Source organism: Porites lutea, chromosome 4 (assembly GCF_958299795.1).
Source record: "Porites lutea chromosome 4, jaPorLute2.1, whole genome shotgun sequence".
Taxonomy (NCBI): Eukaryota; Metazoa; Cnidaria; class Anthozoa; order Scleractinia; family Poritidae; genus Porites; species Porites lutea.
Window position 1 is genome coordinate 12,892,871 of NC_133204.1, and position 15,746 is coordinate 12,908,616.

At 38.4% G+C, this 15,746-nt stretch overlaps 1 protein-coding gene across 1 annotated transcript; it reads right to left on the reverse strand.

Annotated features, from left to right (window-relative positions):
* Positions 1 to 119: 119 nt before the first annotated feature.
* Positions 120 to 12,400, reverse strand: LOC140934888 (V-type proton ATPase subunit B). Its single transcript, XM_073384452.1, has 16 exons — positions 12,280 to 12,400; positions 12,058 to 12,113; positions 11,515 to 11,613; positions 9,888 to 9,981; positions 9,296 to 9,373; positions 8,849 to 8,930; positions 8,163 to 8,220; positions 7,740 to 7,841; positions 7,024 to 7,121; positions 6,373 to 6,496; positions 5,813 to 5,893; positions 5,152 to 5,221; positions 4,327 to 4,409; positions 3,143 to 3,247; positions 2,048 to 2,177; positions 120 to 816 (listed from the first exon to the last, which is right to left on the reverse strand). The coding sequence occupies exons 1-16, from the start codon at positions 12,362 to 12,364 to the stop codon at positions 671 to 673; spliced, it is 1,491 nt and encodes a 496-aa protein (XP_073240553.1). The 5' UTR covers positions 12,365 to 12,400; the 3' UTR covers positions 120 to 670.
* Positions 12,401 to 15,746: the final 3,346 nt, after the last annotated feature.

A 15,746-nucleotide genomic window follows, 5' to 3' on the forward strand; every position in this document is an offset into this window, starting at 1 on the left:
ACGTCTCCGAGACGCATTGGCCGAGAAAGCCTAAGGAGATGAGCAAACTCCATATGAGGGACGGCCGGTAAGGGAGGACGAGAAAACTTTATGATAACAAAGATGACAGTTGCGAATACTCAGGGTGACAGTTTACAAGTTTATTTTGTCATTTAGCTGCGATTATACTACATCATTGCCAAATTTCTGTCTAAACGCACAAAGCAGGAAAGTACTGTCGCTCTGTTTCCTGCAGAAGCCCAGAGGCCTACAATCAGCTCACAGATTGAAGTAACATATTCTCTTATCAGAGGTCTGATCAGCAGTGCTACCGACTTTCGATTACATATTTAATACCATAATTGAAACATTTTGACATAAGAAATTAATCATTTCACGAGATGAATTCTGTGGCCATTCACGTTTTCTGATCCGTGTCGGAGAAGAGGCGAAGATAACCAAAGCGATGGGGCAGGGAAGTTTTCCCAGTTTCTATCGCCCAATAAGCGAGAGACCGGTTCACAATCCCGACGCTTCATAGTGTAGCCTGCACATAGTTCATTTTGTTTGGTTTTGATGGACGTGAGCTCGCCTTGGTTCAACTTGCCACTTTACAGTCTGAACATAAATCACTGGAACTAGTCTCTTTAAATTTAAAAAAGAATTCATAATCAATTGTATATTAAATGATTTAGCTGGCTCCTCCTCTTGCGTCCCTTGGATAGTACTCTGCTAAAATAGACTGTGGGATACGCTTCAACATCTCTTTGGGGAAAATTCGTAGCAGGGACCAGCCGATGTCGAGTGAGTCAAATACAGAACGGTTTTCGTATGTGCCTGCAAAAAAGAGAAAAAAAAAATGTAATATGTTAAGGATCTTGCCTTTTATAACCAACAACTCAACTCAACTCTAAGAAGGGTATTCAATTTTTTAAACCGGATGGCCAAGGACTTCACACTTAAGCTACGGTTGTTTACCATTTACGTGGACAAACCAATCGGTTCACAGTTTGGGCAAATGGTATGCAAAATTCTGGACTGATAAATTTTGTCCCGGAATCGCATTTACCATCTGTACAAATCAGTTCCATTTACCGAAAAACAACCGCGAAGGTCTGAAAATGGTATCAAAGATGGCTTTGAAGAAATGGGACACGACATTTCCGTTTGGAATATTCTGTCCGGAATAACAGGACTACCTTTTCAGATGCTTGTTGCTCCCCGACACTTTCCGCTGGAAAGACCTAAAAAGTGGTGTTTCATTTACTTTACGACGGGATTTTCCGAAAACATGTTGTAAATGGTAAACAACCAATGTCTCCGAAAACCTGTTCACACTGTGCCAAAGAGTGGCACAGAAGCCTTTCCGAAAAATGACGATCCTAGGCGCGGCGCAGCTTCGCTCCGTTACAGAAATCGCGCCGAAACCATCGTTCTTATGTGTGAACAGAAGCCGCATCCGGTATTGTTTTTGTCTCGGGGGCAAGAGCTAGCCTTAAAATCCAGATTCCCGACGTTAACTCGTGGAGTTTCGTACATCAGTTTTCGTTATTACCATAGCACGAGAACAATATTTCTGACAAGAAAGACGAAGTCCATAAAAATTGTATATTTCTGAGTCAAGACTGGAGGTGGAGCAAATACTCTTTTGGGTTCTCTGCAGTACAGGTTTTGCGCTCGTGCCTCTACGGTCGCCTGCCACGCGTATTGTGATTTTCGACTTCTATCGAGGGGAGAGGACAGGGGGTTATTATGCCCTCCCCTCGTCTATCCCCTGAACTTGTAGCCTGAGAAAACAGCTGATGACGCAACACTATCCAGATCTGGGTACTGTTTCTTATTTGCAGAAAGTTTGCTTCAACCAATCAGAAGCACAAACCAGATCTGGGGAGTGACGCGTCATCAGTATGGAATTTCTACGCTCCTTTCTCAGACGTCATTTTGCAGAGAAACCTCTCGTGGTAGCGTAGCGAAATAGCGGCTGCGTTTTCCTCAGGCTATCGAACTCGGAGCTTGCTTGGCCGCTGAAATGTGATGGGTCTGATGGTATGAGTGACTGCTGCATTACCTTGTGAAATAAAATTCTTTTCGAACTTTGACAGAAACTCTAAATACAACAAGTCTTCAGAAGTGAGAGCCTCTTCTCCGACCACAGCTTTCATAGCCTGTACATCCTTGCCGATGGCATAGTTAGCATACTGAAAGTACAATAAAACAGTTAGTTTTTGGTCAGGGTTCGTACTATTTTGAGCCCTTCAAATTCCATGACTTTCCCAAGCCTTTTTCTATACCTTCTCCAGCTTTCCATGACCTTACGTCTAGCTGTCAATTTTCAAAATTTTGTTTTTGGTTTTTTTATTCGCATAACTCAGTTCAAATGCGTGGCGTTTGCGGCATTTAATAGTCCATTTGCACGAAGGCTTCAGAATCCTTCAGGGTATTGCTTTCTTGCGCAAATTAAGACCTTTGATATTTAAACCTCACTGGGACTACCAAATTTAGAAACGAAAGAAAAAACGAAATGAATTCTGGTCTTAGTAGTAAAAAGACGTCATAATCGTGCAATTGGCCCATTACTTGTCCTTGTCTTCTTAATTATATTTCCTTGCTTTCACATGAACAGTGACTATAAGCTACCAAGCACAATTTTACTTTTCCATGACTTTCCATGGCCGATAACAAAATTCCATGACTTTCCAGGCCTGGAAAACGAAATTCTTAATTTCACGACTTTCCAGTTTTCGAACCGTTTTGCTCAGCCTGCATGTATCTATCTGTAATTTCACGCAAATATCATTTCTAGACTACGTCATGTTTCTTCTTGACAAAGGCTTGCCAAAATATGTTAAACGTTTAAAAATTCATTCTTCGTCTGCGAGTTTAACTATAGTGATATCTGGCTTGTATATTCTGCCTTTAACAGTACGATCCGAAGAGTGGTTTATTCTTGAAATAAGGAACAACAAAACCTCCAGAATTTTTGTTCACATTTTTCGTACAAACACCATTATCTCAGATAGAGAAAAGTAAAAAATAACGAACTTTGAGCAAGATATAAACTGAAAACACAAACTATGGTAAATGGATGCTGAATTCAGTTTGGTAGAAGTTTCATTTAAGGATTCCCATGTTTAGACCGTTATTGTAGAAACATTATTCATACCAGTTGGTTAGAGACATCAGCGTGATCTTTTCTTGTCATGCCTTCACCAATGGCAGACTTCATCAATCGAGACAACGAAGGTAGCACGTTGATTGGTGGGTACACCTAGAGAGAAATTTTCACTTAATCAAAAACAATAAACTATATTTCCTTTTATATGTTATTGAACGAATTAGAAAATCGTTGCAGCTTGCACACGACAAAGTTAATTCGCTTGAGACATTTGCCGTTTTTCACCCTTCCATCGCACGACCAATAGCGTAGCTCCACATGACTGCTGTCATACACCCTGTACCCGACACAACCCACAATTCGAGGGAGTCAGCAGTGTATGAGGATTCAGTTCTTCTCTGTTGGCACCCATTTTGTACCAATCCTTTATTTTTACCATCTTTTTTTACGCAAATAAATTTGTTTTAAATAAGTAGATTCCTTGAGCTTGCGACTAAGAAGAACTTCAACCTCATACAGAAATGTTGAGACAGTTCCATCTCTTTTCTAACTTTGGCGGTATAGTACCACCTCCTCTAAAGAGACAAAGTAAGCTTCCTCCCCACACCTTATTCAAAGTTGTTTTGGTGTAAAAACCAGCCTGCATAATTCCTGTGTTATCCTAAACAAAGTTGGATAAGGGGAGGAGGGAAACGGGTATTCATTTGGTGACGGTTTCCATTTTTGCCAGGATGACACGAAAAAAATTGGTACCGGGTTTTTTGAAACCTATCTCAACAGGTTTTGTTCGACGTTGCGGCACTCAAAACCACAGCTTCTGAAACTCAATCTTTACCGTGGCCACCACTTGACGATTTTTTTTATCATCACTATTTTTCCAACCTTATTGCACGCCAGATTCCAAGTCAATTTTAAACAAGCCCTTTTCCAGTCTACTATATCAATTCAAACTAAACGGTGAGCTCGTAGGTACTGTTACGGTATAGGGTCGTTTCGCCCGACGGTCGATTCGCCAGTTCGCCCAGACTAAGTCGATTCGCCCGATGTGTATTTGTCGTTCTTTAACTCTGAAAAAAGAGGAATAAGCATGGAAAGACACGCAGGACTGCACATGTGGAATCCAAGGTTGACTAAAATAACATCTCGGAGAAGTAGGTTGACCATGTTGTATAGAGTGTTGTATGTCATCGGGCGAATCGACTTTCGGGCGAAACGTTACAAAATTATTATACCTGTCTGTTGTGTAGCTGACGATCGACGTAGATCTGTCCTTCTGTAATGTATCCTGTTAAATCTGGGATAGGATGGGTGATATCTAAAAAATAAAAATTAAAAAAACACGAAATTATAAATTAGTTCAAACTTTAGACTGATACATGATTGTAAGATGGTGGTTTGTTCAGTAGTAGTAGACCTTTCTACCGGAGGAGCGGCGGCCAAGTTTTGCCCCATGTAAGAAAATCCAAGACAGTTTTGTATTCTGGATTCCACGCACTGGATTCCAGATTCAAGGTACTGGGTTCCAGTCTTTGTCTTTAGAACTTGGATTCTGGACTACAATCATTAGTGGTATTCCGGATTCCTTGAGCTGTATTCCGGATTCCAAAGCCCAGGATTCCGGAATCCCAAACTCAAATCCCCCCGGATTCCGAATCCCACTAACAAAAATATCCCGAATTCTGAAATCTCTTACATTAGGCGACATGTTGAAAAAATAACTTAAAAGACGGATATTCGATTCCCGGGAGGGAGAGGACGCGGGTGTACGATTCCCGAGAAACGCGCTCATTTCTTGACGAATTCCCAAAAATTTTGTCCGATGTCTGATTTTTATCAGGTGAAAGGCTGAGAGAAACTCTCCCTATTATGGGTACTTAATCACGGTTCCAAAGGTGTTTACAATACGGTAAAGGAAGTTGGTTATAAGATATGTAAGCACAGACAACGAAGTGCTGGAAACGAAAACCAAACACTCTGGAATCAACAACTACTGCCACTGCAACTGCAGTCAGCCAACTTGATTCTGAGCAATGCATCGTAAAACAATAATTTCTTACCATCGTTGGGCATAGTTAAAATCGGGATTTGAGTAATGGAGCCATTTCTTCCCTCCACGCGTCCAGCACGCTGTAAAATGATCAGAATTATCTTTCGTTTAATACAAAGATACAAATATACAAGGTATAAGCTTCGATGGTAAAAAGGGACTTGTGGCAAACGTCATCGTTTATACTATGAATAAGAGTAAACCTCTGATCGAATAACCAAAAGCCCGTTAATGTTTAAAAGTTCATCTGGAAACACGCCAAAAATAAATAAAGGACGTACAAATTGACAGTAGTATTCCGGAAAGAGGAAGACTCAGGGACCTTACACTTTTATACTGTGAATTCTTGCAGAATGTCGCCTTTTACATATATGTTGGAATCAACTTCAGAAAACTACGGAAAAGCGTGATGCAGTTCAAATTTTGAGTCTGTTAACAAATACAGTGGGGAGATACCCTGCTCACCAGTCCTACTGTACACTTAAACTGAATCAAGCACTCTTCCCATCCTTGTGGTGCGACGATTTAAATGAAACTTGTTCGATACCACTCTTGCACGGTACTATTTGCCTTTTGCCACGAAAATTTTACAAAAGAAATCGTGATTTTTCTGAAATTTTGGATCTAGAAAATGTTGGGGGATAGTAAGAACGTTAAACAATGAACTTTACCTCGTAAATTGTGGCCAAATCAGTGTACATGTAACCTGGAAAACCACGACGGCCTGGAACCTCCTCACGAGCAGCAGATACCTACATTACCATAAACAAGGCACCTTAGCTCATAAAAATAAAGGTCAAATGATCAAGGAAAAACTTAAGTCAGACCTCTTCTAACAACAACGTCCTTACAATGGCAACTTTTTTTAACCGGCAGGTAAATTCACTGTTGTTTTGATATCTCTAAAAATAAATTTTTAGGCATAGAATTAAAATTTTAAAAAGTTGGTCCAGTTTTTCAAGTCTCAATCCATGTTATGTCCACCCTCACCATAGCAACAGATGACAAATTACAAAGACAGCAAATAGCGTGACATAAAGTGTGACATGACATAGCTCCTTGCACATGTGCAAAGATGGCAGATATCATGAATAAGGTCTCTTGCAGGAAGAAATAATAAAACTAGGAAGATCATATGCTTAATTCTCATGACCTTGCAGGAAGAAATAAGCTCCTGTGTACTAGAAATTTTTGCTTAATCAACACTCTTTTAAACTTTCCACCAGCTCACCTCTCGCAAGGCCTCAGCATAAGAGCTCATGTCTGTAAGAATAACCAACACATGGTTTTCACACTGATAAGCAAGGAATTCTGCTGTGGTCAGCGCCAGACGTGGAGTAATGATACGTTCAATACTATTGAGAAAAATCAATAGAAAGGAACAATAATAAACTCAGGAATAGTGAAATTTCTTTCTTTTGGTTCATCCTCACTTATGGTACAATTGTACAAAAAAAGGAAAAAAAAATAGCATGAGGGATGCTATTGAATCACATCCAACATTTACAAAGCTGCTTGTCTATTAAAAGGACAAGCAGGAATTCAATTTTTTTTTCTTTTTTTCTTCAAGCCCTGACTAATGGGATTAAAATGCAAGTGACTCAACATCTCTTCACCCTTTAAGTCCCAATAGTGACCAACATCAATTTTCTCATAGCGATATACATAGATTGTCAAGAGATTAGGTTATGAGAATTTAATAAATTGATCACCTAAGAGAAAATGCTTTGATCTTTTATCAAATTCTCTCAATTCATCCTTTAAGGAAATATATAGAGATCAGTTTGGAGAATTTGTATGTGGATATTGAGACTTGAAGGGTTAAAGGGTTAAACATAAAATTTGAAGCATCAAATCTGAAAGAATTAAGAAAATGTCTTACGTTGGATCATTGGCAAGATTTAAAAACAAGCACACGTTTTCCATAGAACCATTTTCCTCGAAGTCCTGCTTGAAGAATCGAGCAGTTTCCATGTTTACCTAATCAAAAGAACAAAGGTAATGTACTTACTTAACAAAAGTGAAAGAATTCAAAATGAAGAAAACATCTGTTAACCAGGTTTCTGGAGTTTCTTTGTAGTCAAAGGTAATTATCATTCAATGCAAATTTTTCTTCCTTTTCATTTGCCAAGAGCCCATAACGTGACCTGCAAATAACTGCCTACAAAATAATGGTCTGCTCATGCTTAATATTGTCCAACTGTGTTTGGCTACAAATAATATTCTACTAATACGTAAATGAAACCACGCTTTTCTCCTTCTTGCAATCGTCTTTCGTGAAAATGGCAAATCGCTCTGAAAATATTATTATTAAAAAAAAAATTTGCGATCGAATGATAAAACAATGGTGAACTCGGTTATCACAAAATATTGTCATTTGTCAGTGTCTCGCAGATCAACTATTTTCCTCAGCCTTCAGCTCCAGCACATAACTGATCTGCTAGCCACTGACAAATGACAATATTTTCCTCAACCTTGTCCAATAATTATTGTTAAATATTTGTTACAAAATACACCAAACTTTGGCATATGAAACACCAGACATTTTGTACACAATCCAAAAGAGAATGATATCTATGCAATGATTAGTGAACTCACTCCCATAGCAGCAAAGACAATAGCAAAGTTATCACTGTGGTCATCCATGACTCCCTTCTTAAACTTTACCAAACCAGCTTGTCTACAGATCTGGGCAGCAATCTAAAGTAAAATACCCGTACAGAGAAATTACAACGGACAGAAGACAATAAATTTTGTGTAATTGGTCATTATGTGATTCAACGTTTTCTTCTCCCTTTTTGTTCTTCATGCATATAATTTATATTTTCTAATCAAATAGTTTTCTCTTTTTAGCTCTCACCTTTTGGTGCATGTAATCTTCATGTTTCTCTCTTTTGGATGAAATTATTCAGTTGACAGAATTAATTAGATTAAAGCTGTTGATGGATCAAAATTAAAAAAATGTTTCCAGTGTGCATGCATGCAATATGATGGCAAAAATAACTATGATGCCAAGCTTACATCGTTGTGGGGAAGACCAGCTGCTGAGAAAATAGGTATCTTCTGGCCACGGGCAATGCTGAGAAAACAAAATGCAATATTACATGTAATGTTACCTCCTTGTTCAGAACATTTTTCCTGTCTCACATGGTTAAATTAAAATAACATTTAATTTACCAGATCAGGAGAAACATGACAAAAAAATTTTTACAGGTAAAAATGTATCGAGAATAAATAGTGAATCACTAGATTTAGCTTAAGAACAGTTCTCTGAATGTAGAGGTACATGACTCCAGACACGGAGCACTGGTGTGTTGATCATCAGAAGGTTGCAGTATTGATACCAAGGGCTGGACCAATTCTTGTGGCCTTAAAATACCTCAGGAAGAATGTGCAGCCTTTGCCTTATAAAAGCCTTGGCCTTCTTGTGGCTAGAGGACCATGTAAAAGGAAGTGGCATATTTCCTGTCTCCAGTAAGGAACGTTTAAGCAGGGTCCTCAATTAGTACTTATTCTCGCCAAGTAAATTGAAACTTTGAAAAACCTCTTTCTATCAGACCATAAAGTATTGAATTGCAAAACAGATACATTGGTACATGTATATGGTATAAACTGTCAAGGATAAAAAGAGGCAAAAACTCCTATATCAAAACAAGCAATCTAAACTGCAGTAGAAGCTTGTTAATATTGTTATTTATAGCTCTGACCTGTTCATGGTGTCAATCGCAGAAATGCCAGTCTGAATCATTTCCTCTGGATAAATCCTGGACCATGGATTGATTGGCTGACCTAAACAAAAGACCCAATATTACACTCACATTCCACGCAAACCATTACATGCCATGATACTGGTTGTGATTCAACTTCCTCTTTGGTTTAAAATTTTCCTAACAGGTTTAATGCTTTTTTATTCCTGAATCTTGGATTAACATAATTTTTCCATATCAGGGACAGAGACAAAGGAAATGACAAATTATAAACCTGGTTTGAAAAACAAACACACAATACAACATTATGTGGTCCATTAATCTTTCTCTGGTTTAAAATAATTTTAAAAGTAGCTTCATTTTAATTTTCCCTTGTGCTAAGAGCCATCAGAATAATCAGAAACAAAGAAAAAGTTTGGAACTTATACACTTGTCATAACATTTTACCTTGAATGTCCAAAAAATCTTCTGCCATAACTGCAGGGCCCTTATCGATGGCTTTCCCAGACCCATTGAACACCCGACCTAAAAAAAAACATTAGTGATTATTAATATTATTTTTTTGTGTAAGTTTAAATGGATCACCAATGAATAAGCTTGCGCGCTGGTGCCTACAAGGTTGGTAGTGGAGCTGGGCAATGCTTTAGCACAAGGAAAGAGGTATCTATGGCAACCTTGTGAGCTGCCACCACCAAGCATGGTCACACTGAGCCACTCAGTGGAATACTTATGGAACAATAGTCACCTAGCCCTGAGATAAGGAAGGAGGGAGGGGTGGGAGAAACACAGCACTAAACTTGATCCAGCAACAAGCTGTAGCAAAAACACTTTGTGAAGAACTGCAAGTTAGCAACTGCATATACAAGTCACAAAGTGCCCCTGCTAAGGGCACCAGGGCCACCCCTAGACATAGCTGGGAAAACTGCTGACCAGCACTGGTTCAAGGTTAACTTTGCCTAAACTACATTTACCCACCAAGCGATTTAGCATCTGGAAGATATCAGTTTAAGAGCAAAGCACAAACTTTATAGATCCTTACCCAACATATCTGATGACACAGGAGTCCTCAAAATGTCACCAGTAAATTCACAGGTGGTGTGTTTGGCATCAATACCGGAGGTTCCCTCGAAAACCTTTTTGAAAGAAGAGTTAATTAGCTTTTATCAGACAAGCTAGTATTAACTGTAACTGAAGTAAAGTCCTGAGGTGTGATATCATTTTCAAATTTTTAACTTATGGGATTTGTTAACATCGCCAAAAAAAAAACAGTAAGACAAAAAAATGCCAGAAATTAGCATGCCTGTGCTTATTGGTGGTAATTGATTTTATTAGCACTGTTATGCTCTGATGACTGCATACAAATTCTTCTAAACTTGACTTGAGTCATTAATTTTTTAGCCAAGTCAAATAAAGAAGGGCTTGACAATATGGAGTCATCAGAGCAGGTCGTCATATCGTAATAAAAATAAATCTGCAAGAAAATTCTGTTTTTGGCAAAAAGACACTTCTGAATATCTAACTTAAAACAATGTGAGCAATAATTTCAAAAATTGAATTTTGTGACATCATCACCTCAGAGTTCTGTTTCTCAAAAGGGCCAGTAATAATCTGGCTCAGAAAACTGCTGTATTTTCATTAACAAGCAAGGTTTTCATAGTTTACACATACTAATGATAAAACTAACAGTAAACAACACAAAATGGACTGATTTGCTAGCTGGGGCTCTTTCTTTTCTTCTTTAGAGTTTAACGTTAATATCTGGCGTCAGGCCCAAATGACAGAGTTGCAGGGCCTGCACAGCAGTTTTTCAAGTGCAGGGACCACTGTATTCAAGTGCGTAGGGAAGCCGAGAGGGGGAGTGATACAAAAGCTTCTCTTAGCCTGTTCAAATGGATCTACAATAGTACTGTTGTTATGAGAATGCTATAGTCAACAGATTTTGTGTAACAAAAAATGAATTGAATACTATCAACAAATAGCTGAATGCAGTGTGTTTTTCAATTTTTGAGAAACAGTGTGAATTTTCTGTCCCTCTCTTTCGGCATTCTAATAACAGCATGCCGATTCTTTGTTTATCAGTTTAGATCAATAAATTCAAGTGCCTCTATGTGCAGGTTGTTAGCAAGGACGTGCAGTGCTAAACCTGACCTTCTTTTAAAATATGTACCTCGTCATCATGAACCTTTTTACTCACACACCCGCAGGATGAAATTAATGGCTGCTTGATACAGATAAGTTAATCATTATGTACGTCCTTATTCAGGAAAAACTAGAGTCTTAGTCTAGTATCAAAAAACTTATTTAGGACCTCTTCACATGAGCCCGGTTGACTGGACTGCCTGATCTCCGAGATCTTGCCTTACTTCTAAATCCTTTGCATGTGTTCAAATGAGTGTGTGGGATCTCTGTAACTAGGCTGGAAATTTTTCTTGAATTTAGTGCCAGAACTCATCCCCAGGATCTTTGGCCTCTACTCCTCTCAGAAACTGGGCTGCAACCCAAGGCAACATTCGTCCAGGTAACTGGGCCAGCCTGGTCAACCAGGTTCATGTGAAGAGGCCCTTGGTGAAGAACTTCGGGAAATTGTTATTTTTTTATTATTATTTTGCCAAAAATTGGCCCCGCTGGCCCCTCCACCTCCGTGGGCCCTGAGTTGGGAGCCCTACCTGCACAACAGCTTTAGACCCACTAACTTCTAACACTTGTCCGCTTCTCTGTGAACCATCTTGCAATGTTAATGTCACAATCTCAGCATACTTTGGGAACTAAAACAAGCCAAAACAACAACTTTCATGTTTTATATTCCTTATCATACACACAGACTAGGACAAATTTCAGCCACACCTACATCTACTTTGGAGATATTCAGTGTGAAAGCACTTAATGACTTTGTTTCAATCATTTTTACTAAGCTTAACAGGGTACGAAGACTACATAAAAGCTTATGCAAGTGATCACATGATCAACTGAAGTTCAAACGAAATAAACTATGGTGAACTTAGAGAAATCCTGCAAATTTTATAACTGAATCACTTTAATGCTAAATCGCTAGTTTTCTAAAGATTTTTGATAATCGGTAGCTAACCCTGCCAGTCCGGGCAGGTTTGTCAAAATTAACCTAATGTTAGCTTCGGCTCAGATGTTTTTTTAATACATTATGTTTAATTTATGAGCCTTCAAGAAAAATTCTCTTCAAACTAAAATCATACCTTTACATCATCTAGAATCACCAGAGGGCCATTTACACCAGAAACTGTTTTATACGCTGAAAAAACAAACCGCAAAAAAAGAAAATCAACACATAAACCGACAGGCGCGCAAGAAGTTGGTCGCGATGAGCGTAAATCCTGGATGAATTTCTAAGCAAGTAACGAGACAATAGGGAATCAAACAACAAAATTCAGTTCGTATGACAGTTTTGAATAACTCACTGATTCTTGGCTGTGAAATATAGTCTCTTGTAACAGCGGCAGCATGTTCTTTTGCGGCTCCTTCTTCTCCAGGTAGAGGCGCCATCTTGGTTGATTAAAGATTCTCATCACATGATCTGATCAGGAAAGTGGAAAAAATGTTACGAGGGTAGGGAGAGTGGGTTTTGCCTACCACAGGACCACCATTTTCCTGTGTGGTTTGGGACGAGGTTGAAAAATCACCTTCGAACAGGGCTAGACAGGGGCCGGCTTCCGCAGCTTCTTAATCAATATCGATTAAACTCAAAAAGATGAATAAATGTGAATTTCAACAACGTTTGAATGTGAGAAACAGGGCGTCACCAGAGCTAAAAATTGGAAAATTCTAAGAAATTGCTCCTCAGAAATGATGCTTCCATTTACCATGACGGGACTATCCGAACAGACTATACCTTGATGCCGGCTTTAACAGAACCATGCAATATTGGAAAAGTAAGGCAAGAATAGTCTTTGAATAGGCCTTTGGTCGAGCGGGGAACTAGGGAGAGGGAAAAGCGAAAAGGCTCTCTCTCCCCCCCCCCCCCCCCCCGTTTCCCTTCCCTATCCTTGCTATTTTTTCCCCAAACAGAGAGCCTGTTCACAGGCTACAAGAATAGAAGCTTATCGGTTTCTGGAGCTTCTTATTCGTACCCCATTGTTCAATTGTTTCGCGTACAATTTTATTTAACTGACGACAACTACGGCGAAAGAGCGTAAAGAAGAGCACACGATCAGAAAAAAATACCACAAAAAGTTGCTATAATTGTTTCAGTAACCGTTTTAAAGCCAGCCGTGGAATAAATGGATCTTAAAATTGATTTTCATTTGGGGAGAAAAAACAATAGAGACATACATTAACATACTGGTTATAGCAAAGTTTCTACGCTAAAATGGTCTCAATCTTTTTATTGCTGAAACGATAAAAGACTTTAAGCCACACTTTTCTTATGTTAACAGATACTTAGATCTCTTACAGTTTGAGAAAATGGTGCTGAGTTAGTTTGTAGTTGACCTCTATTGGGTTCGCTCGCTGAGCTTAGCACGCGCACTGAAGTAAGACAAGGAACCCGCCGAATTTTTTGAACTCTATAATAGCCAGGCAGTGCAATTTTGTCAACATAAGAACGCCACTGGGCACCGCGCGACTGAACTCTTCTCGCAAGAAATACTAATTTTCGAAGTTATTTTACCCTGGGCGCCAGAGGGTTTTTTCTTTTCTATATTCCTGATAGTTCGCGGCTTTATCAAACCGTACACACGATTATTTTATCCTTTGGTATTTGGAGAACGGACCTCTGGAGCCAGGGTGAGTTTTTAATTTTAAAAGTCAGATTAGTTTAGAGAGAAAGTAAAACAACATTAATGCATAACCGCAAGAGGGATCCGTCCGCTCTTCTGTGCTAAGTAAATAATATCCTAGTTAGGTGCGATATACATATGAATTTGCTTATCAATTTCAAGGTGGATGAAATTGAAAAGCGGGGAATGTTTTAAGAGCTCCGCTGATGCTGACAAGCAAGAAAACATCAGAATTAAACAGCAATCTGATAAACATCCCCTTTGAATCAGGATATTTTCTTTTCTAATCAGAAGTGATAACGTAACGGTTTTAGTGAAAAAGGCATCCCCGAAGGCCGAAGCCGTCCATAATAGTCAATGAAACAAGACCTGCTAAATAGTTTGGTTATTTCGATGAGGTGAATAAGAAACGGTAATTTAATTTGAAGGTTATTCAGCTGAAATCTATAATTACCGCTGAAGTCGTAAACTTTAGTGTTTCTTTTTTCGGAAAAATTTGTTTAGTGAAATCGGCCTTCAATTTTTTTAATGACGTAAAAAATGAATTCAATAAATGTCTCGTCCAGCAAATTCTTTTTGGCAGCTTGAACGGTATTACGAATTATCAAAGAGAGCCATTTCAATAGTTCTTAATCTAATTTAATCGATTCAAAGTATAAAATAAGGTTCTAAGTTTAGATGTTTCACTTATTAATAAAAATATTGATTATTACAAAAATATGAAAAGGATCCATCAAAATGATTCATTTGTTTGAAATTCGACGGTAATCGATATTTATTAAACTCAGTCTAACTTTTCGTCTTCAAACGCAAAATAGCCCTAGCCAAATAACACGTATAATAAATGAGCATTATTGTAAAGATAAGGTAATTCATTCACCTCAGTTTCACGTATGTTAAGCTATTTAAATGACGGCTACTTTGTTGCCATGCACTTTTTAATACTGTCCAAATGAGGAGATCCGTTTGAGAACTTGGACTAAAATACAAGGTCTGGGCAGAAACTGAGAAATTTTCGGTAACGTTGAGCTATAAATTTGTTTCATGAGTGAGCGGAACGCAAAGTGCCGATATCAGACGGTTGCTGAACCAGGTTATGGGCCACTTCGCGAGAACAGCACAAAAACGCCATTCCCGCGCTATCAGACAACGGGCGCCTTCCCGGCCTTCCATTTTTTTAAAACAAAAATGAAAATATCTCATATAAAAAATAATACAATAAAAGACAAGGATAGAAATTTCAAAAGCAACAAAGAACACAATCAACGCTGTTTTTAAACATGCAGGGCACGTGTGCCTTTAGTTAATTTTAAACAATACTAGTTTAATCAAGCTCAACTTAGCATTGAGCCATTTATGTGCTTAATTTAGGAACATAAACTAGAAATAAACACTTTCTTCCGTGAGTGTGTAACTTGGTAGCCTTCCTAACTGGTCTTATACCTTGCATTTTAAAAATCAGTTGTATCTTTAAAGTGGTGCTTAGAAAATACGGATCAACAGCAACGGAATAAAGTAACAAAAATCAGCCGCCAGCTCAGTTCTTAAGTAAATATTGACTTCTAAATTCACCTGACAAAGTTTCTTCCAATAAACGGGTTTTCAAAAGTCTCATTTAACACTCTACTTGCGTTTATTAAATTGAAGAAAAAGAGGTTCTTTAATGTCGAGTATATTTTCATACTCCATTTTTACGCCCTGCGTTGGCAGTATTACAACAACACGGGGATAACTTATTTGTTTTCATGAAATAAGGAACACTTGATCGCACGTGCCAAAATCCTTCTAGAATCACCTGCTGCTTCTGTGTACCAAGTGTAATGTACAGTTAGTGGTCAATTGCCAATAAATTCATTCTAATCGTTTACCGTATTGTTTTCATATACGATCCTGGATGTAATTAAACCATCAATTACGCTGACACTTTCCATAGCTTCATGTCGTTCGTTTTCAGTCTCATCATTGGACCGCTTTTTTTCATCAAACAATTGTAACTCAATGTGTATTTTGTACAGTTTGGCAGTCATTCGAAGCTCGTAAAAAGACTATTTCCTGATGAAAGTCATTTTCTAAATGATAATTTCGTTCACTTTTGTCTTTTTTAAGTTTTGTCCATGGTTCTTTTTTAAGCCATGAAAAAAAAAACGTTT